Genomic DNA, 12,728 nt, shown 5'->3' with positions numbered 1-12,728 from the left:
TCCATCTGGAAGGCAGAGGAAAAGGAAGGGAATGGGTATGAATGAACCATAACAAAAAGTGTTCAGTTTGGGGAGGAGGGTGAAAATATCCACACTCACAGACTTTTTTTCAAAAAAACAAGCTGTCTGTTACTCAATGAAATGTGTAATTACTATCTACACAACCCCTCCCCTCACAGACACACAATGGAACCCCTGCACATGCACGCCCCTGAACAGGATGCTATTTATCAGTGGTGAGCAGTGACTATTAGAGCTAGTCCTTCTGTTCAGATCATAAATGTTAAAACTCGATGAAAAACAAGAAAAAACTCCCCTATGACGATGCTAATGTCTGCTAGCGCCCCTATGGGATTCTAGTAATATACAGTATATATATTTTACTCTGTAGCATTGGTCAGGCTAGTGCTCATACTTGCAGTCAGTGATATATCTAGGATTTCCAGAAGGCCTAAAGTGACATTATTTCATTCAAAACTGATCCCACTCATGGAAATCAAAATGTGATTATTTCCTAATTACAGTAGTGGTTGATTTGACATATCCTTAATTTAGGCTCCTAACATTCTAACCAATGGGAGAGCTAGCCTGACTGTAAATACTTAGTTACCAAAGAGGAAAAAGTCCAGATTGGACAATATTCACTGGGCATTTCAGGAATGTATGCCTTTTGTTTCCAACCAAAACTTAACAAGTAAATAAACGAGTGTTTAAATAGAAATATTTTATTGAATAAAAACGAACTAAACAGACGTCTATATATTTATTTCACAGGAATTATTAGGACTTCTCTGAAGGCCTACAAGGCCCTGAGGGTCCCCCACTGCTATTTATAATGATGGAATTGTGTTTGTTGGCTTCATATCACCCCATACGTGACCCTGTGTAAGCCTTTGTGACCTCAGCCAATGGAGCGGCAGTGCTAACTCTAGTATGTGTGTGTGTGTCTCTGTGTGCGTCTGTGTGTGCCTACACACTGCTTCAGGCCTGATGGAATTGGCACTGTCACTGTAGAAGAGCGTGAACGCTTTGAGGAGATTAAAGAAAGACTGCGAGTGCTGCTGGAGAACCAGATCACACATTTCAGGTACACTCAAATAAATAATGATAAATGAAATGATCCCTGTTCACCTTGTATGGTGTATTATTTTTATGTGTAAAGGCAAGGCCAAAATATTGTCACTTTCATAACAAAACCTTACTCATCTGAAGCAAAAGAAACAAACAAAACACTTTCCAAAAAAGGAATTCCACCAAGCTTCCAAATTTATGCATTATTTAATTACTGAGATGCAAAACATGTCATTAGGAGCTGTGAAATGATATAAATGGAGCAATGCAGAGAAACTTAGTTCTTTACAGTGGTGGTGACAGGAACCAGGGGTTGTGATGTCTACACAATAAAACCATTTTATTTACTATCCAAAACCACAAGTGAACCTACATGTCTTTGAGTTTTTGTATGTAATGTTGATAATGGTAAGATAAAAAAAAAAATTCGCTTTACAACACCCTGCATGTACCTCTGTGCCATGAATGAACTTAATGATATATGAATGAAATAAATTTTAGGCCAAAAGCTTGTCTCAAAACTATTATAAAACAATGTATCAGAGGTCAGGCAGAATAGGTAAACATGTCACATAATAACTTTCTGTGAGGTAGCAATTAGAATTATTAAACTCTTCAGACATTTGGCTGCTATCATCACCACTGTGAACAATTCTGACTCAGTTTCTCTAGAACGTCATTAAATGTTCACACAATGTAAAGGGCAGCTGGTGTTAATAAGATAAAAAAACTTTTTAAAAAGGTTTTGAGATTTTGGCAAGGCAGGTACTGTAACTGGTCATATTAAATTGCTTATTTTTCTTGCTTATTATCTCTAAGGTACTGTTTTCCATTTGGACGGCCAGAGGGAGCTCTCAAGGCCACTCTATCTCTGCTGGAGAGGGTGCGTTATCTTCCACACATAACATCATTATATGCCAAAATTTATCCAATTTACAGACAAAAACAACACTCTTGATCAATATGAAAGTGCAGAAACATCCTGCTCTACACTGAAAAAAATGGCACTTGTGTTGCACATGAATAAAATGTGTTGCATCAATCCAATTATTTTCAAAACAAGCTAATTTAAATAAATCAGTTGTGTTGAAGTAATATATTTTATTTGTCTGCAACCACTTGGCACATTTAAAAACAAACCTTTTCTCCTGTGTACCCATATGGTATAGGCACTGAAAATCCCACTGCAATTTGCAACATGCTTGTGGAAATCTGCACAATTTGTTCTATTTTTACATGGAATTTTGTTTTGTTATTTATTTCCTAAATCAAGAGTTTTAACATCTTTTTTCCTCTGTGCTTTACCAGGTGCTGATGAAGGACATTGTAACACCTGTCCCACAGGAGGAGGTGAAGGCCGTGATTCGGAAGTGTCTAGAGCAAGCAGCTTTGGTCAACTACCAGCGGCTCTCCGAGTACGCCAAAGTGGAAGGTAAAAGAAAAAAATAAGTCCTTTGTTTTTCAGGGCAGTGTCAGGATGGAGGAAATCATTCTTCTTAATGTCTCAGTGTGAAACACTGCTGTGTTTCAGTATCAGTACTCATGCAGTATAATGCTTATATGCTACTTGTGTGATATTGCTGGATTAGATGCATTGCATGTATGGCTGAAGCTGTATTTATTATTATTACTAGAGTACTGACTGTACTGCATATGTGGGTAATAAGTTTCAAGGAGGCATTGCATACTGATGGCATTACTAAACTGGCTTCCAATAACAGCTGCCAGAGTTGACAGTAAACATGGCACTATGTGAGGTGACTTTTGCTTGTTTGTGAGAATTAAGTGATTTACACTGTGTTAATTTGTGTAATCTGTATATGAGAGAGCTTGGAAGGATGTAGTGGCATGCTTCATACACATCAGAGGAGGAGTTTGCAGCTTTTGCTGTAAATGAGTGCTTTGTGGGAAAACAGTTATACTTAAAATGTGTTATCTCTAAACTGGAAGGAAATAAAAGCCAAATAATAAATGAATTGATGTCTTCGCTGTGGGAGATTTCAGATTGATTCTTGGATGTATTAGTTAATGTAAATGATTCTGGCAATTCTGTGTAGTTGAACTATTACTAAAAGAATGGGAGGCTAAAGCTAAGACTGTTGGGTATCACTTTATTTGAAGGCTACCTACCATAGGGAGCGTTATAACAAATATTTAAGCATTCAGTGACACCTTTAAGAAGCAATACTTCAGTATTTCTGAACAGCTAAGTAAATGACACTGTGTTGACACAAGATCCCTTAAAATAAAGTGTTGGGCATTTGGTCCACTTTTAATGCTGTTATGAAGAACATTTGAGGCTAAAGCCTAATTAACAACACCACCTCAAACTACAGAATACAGAAAATTATGTATGAAAATGATCACTTAAGTTTGAGGGCATCAACATGTTTCCCAGTGTTATACACTGATTGTCTGCTTTGTATCTTGTTGTTGTTTTAAATTCCATTAAATATCTGTCATTTTAGTTTAAAAGCCAATATGTCACTACGCGGTCACTTACATACCAAAACATCTTATGTTATCTTGTGAAATACTGAAATATTGATTATTTAGTGCATATGCATGTGGTATAAAGTCCCTATGTACAACCCTGTTTCCAAAAAAATTGGGACGCTGTGAAAAAAGGAAATAATAACAGAATGTGATGATGTACAAATCATTTAAACCCTATATTTTAATAAAAATAGTACAAAGACAACATTTCAAATGTTAAAACCAAGAATTTTTTTTTTAAAACAACACTCTTTAAGCGGTTAGGAACTGAGGAGACCAACTGCTGTAGTTCTGCAAGTTAAACGTTTTCCCATTCTTTCTTGATATAGGATTTCAGCTGCTGAACAGTTCAGGTCTCCTTTGTCATAATTTTCATTTTATAATGCGCCAAACGTTTTCAGGTCTGGACTGCAGGCAGGCCAGGTAAGTACCCGAACTCTTACTATGGAGCCATGTTGTTGTAATACGTGCAGAATGTGGTTTGGCATTGTCTTGCTGAAAAAGTAAAGCCTTCCCTGAAAAAGACCTCATCTGGATGGCAGCGTATGTTGCTCCAAAACCTGCATATATTATTCAGCATTAATGGTGCCTTCACAGATGTGAAAGTCACCCATGTCATGTGCACTACTGCACCCCCCTACCATGACGGATGCTGGCTTTTGAACTGTGTGCTGATAACAGGCTGGATGGTCTTTAGCCTGGAGGATGCAACGTCCATGATTTCCAATAAGAATTTAAAATTTTCATTTGTCAGACCACAGGACACTTTCCCACTTTGCCTCGGTTCACCTTATATAAGCTCGGGCCCAGAGAAGGCGGCGGCTTTTCTGGATCCTGTGCATATAAGGTTTCTTCTTTGCATAGTAGAGTTTTAACTTACATTTGTGGAAGCAGCAATGAAATGTGTTCACAATCAGTGGCTTGTGGAAATGTTTCTGAGCCCATGCAATAATCTCCACCACAGAATTGTGTTTTTAAGGTTTGTGTTTGTGCCACCTGAGGGCCTAAAGATCACAGCCAGCCAATATTGTTTTTCAGCTTTCTTGCTTATACGCAGAGGTTTCTCTGGATTCTCTGAATCTTTTAATGTTATTATGTCCTGTAGATGATGAAATCCCCAAGTTCTTTGCTATTTTACATTGAGAAACATTATTCTTGAAATATTGCACTATTTGCCTGTAGAGTCTTTCACAGAGTGGTGAACACTTCCTCATCTTTACTTCTAAAAGACTCAGCCTCTCTGGGATGCTCTTTGTATACCCAATCATGTTACTGACCTGTTGCTAACTAACCTAATTAGTTGGGAGATGTTCCACTGGATGTTTCTGTTAGCATTACACAACCTAACCATTATTTTGCTGCCTGTGTCACAACTTTTTTGAAACGTGTGGCATCAAATTCAAAATGGGCATATAATTTTCAAAAAACAATTAAATTTCTCTGTTTCAACATTTGATATGTTGTCTTTGTACTATTTTCAATTAAATATGGTGTTTAAATGATTTGCACAACATCACTTTCTGTTTTTACTTACATGTTGTGCAGTGTCCCAGCGTTTTTGAAAACAGGGTTTTAGGTAGTCTTCAAATACAGCGTCACTGACTGTGGCAAGATTTAAGATTACATAAAGTGGAACGTTAGGAATCTTTAGCAAGACTGTCACTGTTATTTAGCCTAATTTTCATTATGCTTACAAAGTTTATTATGGTTTGCTTTATGAGTGGTGATCCGTAACTCCTTCCCTGTCAGCAATATATTCACTTTGGCACAGCCTTTACTTTTATATCTCCGTTTGAGTGTGGCTGACTCAGTCTCAGGTGGCTGTCCTAGAGTTGTGTAAGTAAAAATGCATTCAATTCCCTCTCTGAAGTCCTGCACTCGACTGCTTTTCCTCGCTGCCCTCTGTCCGACCTTCACCTCTTTCCTGTGGTAGCTTCCAGGTGTCGAGACGGTGTAAAGCAACAACCGTTGTTCAGTTTTCTTCTTCCAGCTAACACCAAAATCACCTGCTGCTTATCCCTGCTTCTTAGTCCTCCTAACTTGGGTTTTGACACTACCCCTTCTTTGTGCCTCTCTCTCTCTATCTGTCTCTCTCTTGCACTCCCTTGTTTATTGGCTTTGCTGCTTGTTTCAGTCTCTTTCCTTACAGCAGTCTAAAAAGCCAATATACGGTGTAAGTAACCACACAAATGTGCACTTCATGTGAGAAAGTTTCTTTGATAGACATGGATTATTGCAGACCCCTCCCTCCTTCTAATCAGCTACTGCATTTGTTCAACATCATGGCAGATTGAACCGCTTGTTATATCTATCAAATCCCATTATTTGCTCAGTGCCTATACATTTTTAAGCAGATACCAAACGTTTCACATGCTTCACTCACAGTAGGGTTTTTTGGATAAAGAATTTATAACTCTTAGAAGTCGAGTGTTATTACTGCCATTTTGCTGTACTACTGAAAATGTTATTATATTATTAATTATTGTATTTTATCAAATTTATGAACTGTATCACAGCATATCATTGTATGGTACAAAGTGCTCTTACATGGTAAATCAACTCATAAAATGGACAATGCGTATAGATACAAGGAGGTGTACTTAATAAAGTGGCCAGTGTTCACAAACAGAAACTTTTAATGAAATTCAAATCATAATAAAATATGATCACACTGTATTTTGATGTCCCTTATAGATGCTCTATAGATATATAAGCTCAGTTGTATTTAATAGATATTAAGTTGAATGTTACTTAAAAACAGACTGGGCATCTACAAAGGACTATCAAAATAAACTGTTACCTAAAATATCAATTATCACTTCTACTTACAAACACATGGTATTGACTCAGAGTTCAGAACCTGCACTTTCAAAAGATAATTGCGACTTCTAAGAGTAAACAAATTGTAAAGAAGTGTCTCACCAAAAGTTTCACATTTCTTTGGCTTTTTGGACACATTATTTTGCATAAAAGTTACACACATAACAGGACTTGTTTCATAAAACCCATGTCTATAAAGAAACAGTAGAGGCCGCTGGGGATACTGAAGGAGAAAGGCCCTTAGTATCACCTGCCACATGGTTTGAGAGAGTGAGGAAACTTTATGAAGCTGGCTTGTAATGGTTAAACCCAGCTACACACTGTTTTACTGACTCAATTTGTTGAGGCAGTATGTGAAACACTTTTTTAAAAAAGATTCACCCCCATTACATCACTATTATCCATATAACCCTTCTAGCTAGTTGGTAGAAGTTGCCCCTTAGAACTGACAGAATGAGCTTCAACTTCTTAAACTTTAACTATAAGTTCAAAGCTGAACACTAGGCCTGTGCCCAATGACAGTTAAAAAAGTTACTGCAGTTACAGCCCCCAGTGACAGAAAAAAACTCACTTACCATCAGTTAAAAAAATTGTTAATTTGTTGATTTACTGCATGCAAACCAAAGCAATACACTAGTATTGCCACACGCCAACAGACTTTACACAATTTGGGCTGCACGCAATATAAAATCCACCTGTGTTATGGTGTACATTTTAGGACATCCTCAGACAGCAGCTTCAGACATTAGAAAAAACAGCTTCATGTGTCACTGTCATGTCTCAGTTTTTGTACAATCAGGCTAAGCTACAAACACCATGAGATTTATGTGTTTTCTTACTAGATTAAAAACTACGACCTCAGCTTTTAGTGAACTCCATTATTATTATACTCTTTTAATTCACTATTTATTCCTGCATTCGCTTCAGAGTCAGGAACCACCTCAAAATGACTGGATGAAAAACTGTTGCTAATTATTACTATTAGTAGTAGTATTAGTATCTCTATAAGTACATCTGCTGATGCTTCCGGACACATCACATTTAAGAATATCCGCATCTACAGATATTCTTAAAGAGATAATAATAATAAAAATAATAGCGACTTTCTCTTCCAGTAATTTTGAGATGGTTCCTAACTCTGAAGTGGCCATGGTAGCAAACAACAAAGTTATTGTATGATTTAAGCTCTGTCAAACAAAAGATAAAGAAAAGGAAAACAAATATCCACCCAAACACAGTTTAACCATTTACTGTGGTTATTCTTCTCATGGTTATCTTAATAAGAGGTTGAGTAGGCCTGTGTTACTGGCACAGGCCTACTGAACACTTTATCTGACAGTGTGTACATGGCAGTTTGATACTCTACATTCAGCATTCAAGCCTCAATACAATTTTTTCCAACTTCAAGCCTGAAAAAATGGAAGTGCTGGTCTTACTAACCAAAGAAGACCCTTAGCTTAATAATAAAAAAATAGCCACATTGAAATAGCAAAATCACAAATACTGCAATTAGGTATTTTCCGCAAATTGTTCAGCCCTGGGGACAAGTTAGCATGATCACTTTAGCATGTCTTGCTAGCTTCCAGTCATTCATGGCAATGTAAGCATTTTATGCAAAGTAAAGCATTACTTTAAATCTGTAGCAAAGGGCAACCTCTAGCCACACCAGAGTCAGCCTTAACTTCCCATCCAAACAACCATCTAGACACTCCAAAGTGCCCCCTAAAGGGTCCTAGCACCAAGCATCCAGTGTTCCTCTCCCTCTCTCTCTCTCACCTCTGACCCCTTGCTCTTGCATGCCCGATCCTCTTTTGTAGGGAAAAAGAGAGAAATGTATGAGCATCCTGTCTACTGCTTGGCGTCACAAGTGATGGATTTAACCATTCGTGAGTACCTCCCTCATCCGCCACCAGTCCATGCCTTTTAACCCACCCTTCCTTTATTTCCGTGTCTTATGTCCACACAGAGTCCTTGCTTATCACCGTCAGCACCTGCCCTTTTTTTCAAGCCCCCCTCCTTTCCCCTTTTCTCCAACCTTAGCTGATAACATCTATCGCTTCGAGTCTGCTTGCCTAAAACTCTGTTTCTCCTGTCTGGCTGAGTTGAGTGTGAGATATTCTGCCACAGGTCCTTCTGTCCATCCCCATCAGACTCCTCCGTCTGCGTGATGGAGCTTTCAGCACTGTATCTGTTAGCTTTTCCCCCCTCCCCTCTTTCTTTCCTTTTCTTTTCTCCTGCTGACTTCCGCATTTTCCTGTCTGTGATTTGAATGCATTTTTACTTTTTTTGCTTCTGTTTGAGTCTCCCCTCCCCTACTCAGCCCTGCTGATCATATGTCACAAGCTTTCAACACAGGTCAGGTACTGTATGCAACATCTTTACTGATTTTGCTCAGAGCTGACGTCCTTCGCGGAGGCAGGGGAATGAACTAGGAGAACTGAAAGATGTAGGGATCTTTTTGTCACAGCATAACATACTGAATGTACTCTGGGTCTGTCTGTGTTCTGATCATATTATAAACCATGATTAGGTGTGGTGTTTTGTCTACGATTCACTTTCGACGGCTTTTTTACTGTGCGTCTGCGCTATTTGTCTATCGTTTGGTATCACTGTCTGTTCGTTTTTGTCTTAGACAAACGTCCTGATCATATCACTACACTAATGTGGCTAAGGGTCAGTGTGTTTTATGTATGGTCACCACGGAGCGCTGTATCTCTTTACGGGTTCTCACAGGGTGAATGTGAGATGAAGTTGTGGTCTGCAGGAGTTTCTCTCTCTTTTTCTTTCTCTGTTCTGCACTCTCCCTGGCTCTGTCCATCTCACTTTTCTCTACCGCTGTCTTAGGCCACATTTACAATGCAGCAAAGCGAAGGGCTTCGCTAAATGCTTTGGGGATCTCATTAAAACGTTTGAAAGTTTAGCTGTCCAGAGCAAAAGCAGATACAGATTTGTATGCTAGGTCTGTGCTCTGATTAAATGCAGGTGACAGCAGGCCTTTATTTTTAAATGTTCAACCAATGTCACAATCTCCTGCTGAACGTTCCTAGACATACTGAATACATTATTTCTTTTCAACCATTGTAATTCCCTCAGTAACTTCTCCATTTTCTCAACAATGACTTCAGCATTTCAAAAATCTACCTGCTGGCTGATGTTGTTTACTTATTTGCATACAGTCATATGCAAAAGTTTTGGCACCCCTGGTCAAATGATGTTTTGTTGAGTATAAATGTACACGTCCCCTACAGAGAACCCACTTCTGCACATTTTAATTCACAATTACTGTTTATTCGCTGAATTTAACATAATCCAGCAAATAAACAGAAATATATTTAAGTTTGTTCTCTGTGGAGAATGTGTTAACTTATTTTCACTTAGGAAAAAAACAAAACATGTCATTTGACCAGGGGGTGTTTAAACTTTTAGGAAATCCCAACTCTTCCGCTCTTTTCCCCTTTTCCACTCCAATGCCACTCCCACAATCCTGTGCGGAGGGTTGCTGCTGTCTCCAGAGAAATCAATGGGAGGCAAAACAAATATGCTTCGTTCTGCTGTAATGTAAATGCAGCGTTAGTTTCTCTTTCTCTCTCTTTCTCTCGTCTTCCATCTTTAGCCTCCTAAATGGAATACCAGCTGACTCTCTCTCGCTCTATTCTTCCCCTCCCTCTCTCTCTTATTTTCTTTGTAGTTGAGAAATCTCAGAAGGATCAGAAGGATCCAGGTGAACCCTTTTGTCTGACTAATTACTACAGCCATTCTAAAAAGAGCACTCCCCTGTCCAGACTAGGACATAACCCCCTCACAGCGTTGCTATGGCGCTGCCAGAAAATGCCATGGGAATGCTGCGATGATGTTATGTCAACCTCCCCTATAATGTCCCATGCAGTGCATCTCTAAAGCCAAGATGCACTTTGTCTCATCTGTTGGTATGGGCTGTTCGGCTACTTCCACTAGCCACGTTGGGGTTGATTTCCTTAGTTCACTGAATTCGCCCACAGTAAAGAGGCCACAAGACATATCTTCAGATGAACTGAGAGGGAATTTACTCCAACCATGCATCATCCCTTTAATCTCAATATGTAATGCACTACAGCTAAAAGACACTATATTATACAACATAATATTACTATTGTTTCCTAAAATTGTAGAGATTTTATATAAAAATACAAAACTAAACATTATTTTAAACCTGAAAATGTCATAACCATTCTCACATTAATTTCACATTGAAATTAAGAACTGAAATCAAGCATGAAAGAACTGAAATTAAATTAAAGTAACTGAATATAAATAAAGAATATAATTTAGACATCTAATTGACAGGTTTACATTTCTCAAAAAGGAAGGTGCCTTTGCATCTTGAGCAAATCAGGTATTTCGTATTGTTCATATCCTGGTCACAGCTTGCTAGAAGAATTAGATCTGCAAGAATCTACTTCTTCAGCACTCTCTCTGTTGTGTGTGAAATACCTGATTTGGCACGGCAAGGTGTTTCTTCCACAGCAGACACACAAAGGTCTCTGCTGTACTGTGAACCCGCACTGCGAAACCTTGATTTCATTTTAACCCTTTAACAGTTCATGAGACAGCTTCACTGACGCTGGGTTCATCGAAATTATTTTTGTTTTTGAAGGTTAAAGGGTTAACTGAAAATCTGGCAGTGTGTGGAGTGTGTTTTGTGATGGAGAGTCATTGGCTGAGAAGGGTAGGTGACTGCATTGTCATTGTAATTGTTTCTACATCGGTGGGTTCCTTTGTTATAGTGACAAACTGGTAGAAAGTTATAATACTAATGGCACTTACACTGTTCAAATGTTTAAAAAGATTGGCAAACTGGCATTTAAGAAAAAGTGTCATGCTTAAAGCCCCAGGAAACCTAAATCTGTGTTTTCTTTCTAAGTAGGTTAATCTTGCACTTGTGAGCGCACAATAGTATATGTACAAAGTGTGGTCCTGTGAATAACTTTCCATTGTCCAGTAAATGAACAATGGATTTTGCCAATTTGTCTTTTTTCAATGTAAAACTTTGTAACTTTGTAAAAATCTTGTGTAGTAGATACGTAGATAAGGCTGATGTGGCTTGCCCCACCCACACATCATTATTTTCAGGAAAACTGTGAATCCTGCCAACAGACAGCTAACCACCAAGCAAAAGCTAACCTAGAAAGCAAGCTTGCTTAACATCACCATATAAAAGCTGGATAATGGTTTTATGAGCCGTCAACACAGCGGGGTCAACAGTAGCATCTATATATGCAGAGCCTGGTTCACTCATTTCCCTCTGTTAGTGCTGTTGGGTTTAGTTTTGCTTCAGTGGTGTAGTGAGAGTCTTGGATTGAAGGCTGTCACTCACGCATGCTCATAAGAATTTTAGAACCACGCCCACAAAGTTCTCCGATTAATTTGTGTTTTTTCTTTCAGACATTGTAGGATGTTTAGTATAACACTCAACTAAGTATTATATAAACATTTTCAATATTTTACACTGTGTTCCCTGGGACTTTAAAGACTGACTCTAATATTTATTTATAAACTTTTCACGTACATTCAAATGGGCGTCCAGTTTACTCTTCTCAGTCAATTCCTTGGTCTTACAGGTTAATATTTTTTCATTAAACACAGTGTTGTCGATGTCTTTTTACTTTTCAACATTCCCATGCCATTAGACCATACTGAATGGAACATTCTCACGAAGCTCTATGTCTCATGTGTAACCATTATGTTAGACAGCAATACAGAACAGGTTTTATATGAGGTGCTGTATCTCATACTAACACCATGAGGAGATCACACTAACAACATTTCCCAACTTGCTTTTAGCCAGCCAATCATATTGACTCATTTTAGCACTGAGAAGGAGCTAGAAGCTGAGGGGCTTAAGACTATGCATACGATGTGCTAAGTGAACATCAGAAAGAGCAAGAGAGAGGGAGAGAGAAATTAGTTAACACAACTTCCTGCACGTGCTTAGCATTATGCATGATGACTGTAACATATTTGTTTATTTGTTTTTTTTTTTTTATTCTTTGCTTTGATTCATTATATTTACACTGTTCCACACTAACAATGTAGACTAGCAAAACTATAGCTAAACTCTAATGTACATACCTCACTGCATTAGTGATCTTATAGTTAACTCTAGATCTGAGATCTGTTGAGAAATGCTGATTTGAAAAGAAATAGAGACTCTGCCATTTAGACAAAAAGTTGTACAGTACTGTGCAAAAATCAGAGAAGGAGGATGTCAAAGGAGTGAAAAAGCTGAAGATCAAAAAATGATTAAAAGATATAGAATACAGGGACCCCTAACAGCCACACAAGACCTGATAGACCACTAAAAC

The 12,728-nt window shown here is 38.2% G+C and overlaps 1 protein-coding gene across 4 annotated transcripts in view; it reads left to right on the top strand.

Moving 5' to 3' along the window:
* Positions 1 to 12,728, top strand: part of cadpsa (Ca2+-dependent activator protein for secretion a) — a 192,120-nt gene that overhangs the window by 138,426 nt on the left and 40,966 nt on the right. For 2 of the 4 annotated variants that reach the window (XM_036559372.1, XM_036559373.1), the window contains exons 14-17: positions 986 to 1,087; positions 1,891 to 1,954; positions 2,380 to 2,503; positions 8,205 to 8,273. In XM_036559372.1, the coding sequence (XP_036415265.1) occupies positions 986 to 1,087; positions 1,891 to 1,954; positions 2,380 to 2,503; positions 8,205 to 8,273 (359 nt within the window). Of the gene's footprint in view, positions 1 to 985; positions 1,088 to 1,890; positions 1,955 to 2,379; positions 2,504 to 8,204; positions 8,274 to 10,075; positions 10,109 to 12,728 lie in introns of all 4 variants that reach the window. The other 2 variants (XM_036559375.1, XM_036559374.1) reach the window with 2 other exon arrangements.

Source organism: Colossoma macropomum, unplaced genomic scaffold, assembly GCF_904425465.1.
Source record: "Colossoma macropomum unplaced genomic scaffold, Colossoma_macropomum, whole genome shotgun sequence".
Classification (NCBI taxonomy): domain Eukaryota; kingdom Metazoa; phylum Chordata; class Actinopteri; order Characiformes; family Serrasalmidae; genus Colossoma; species Colossoma macropomum.
The sequence above is the reverse complement of the archived record's forward strand: the minus strand, read 5'-3'. Positions and strand labels throughout refer to the sequence as shown.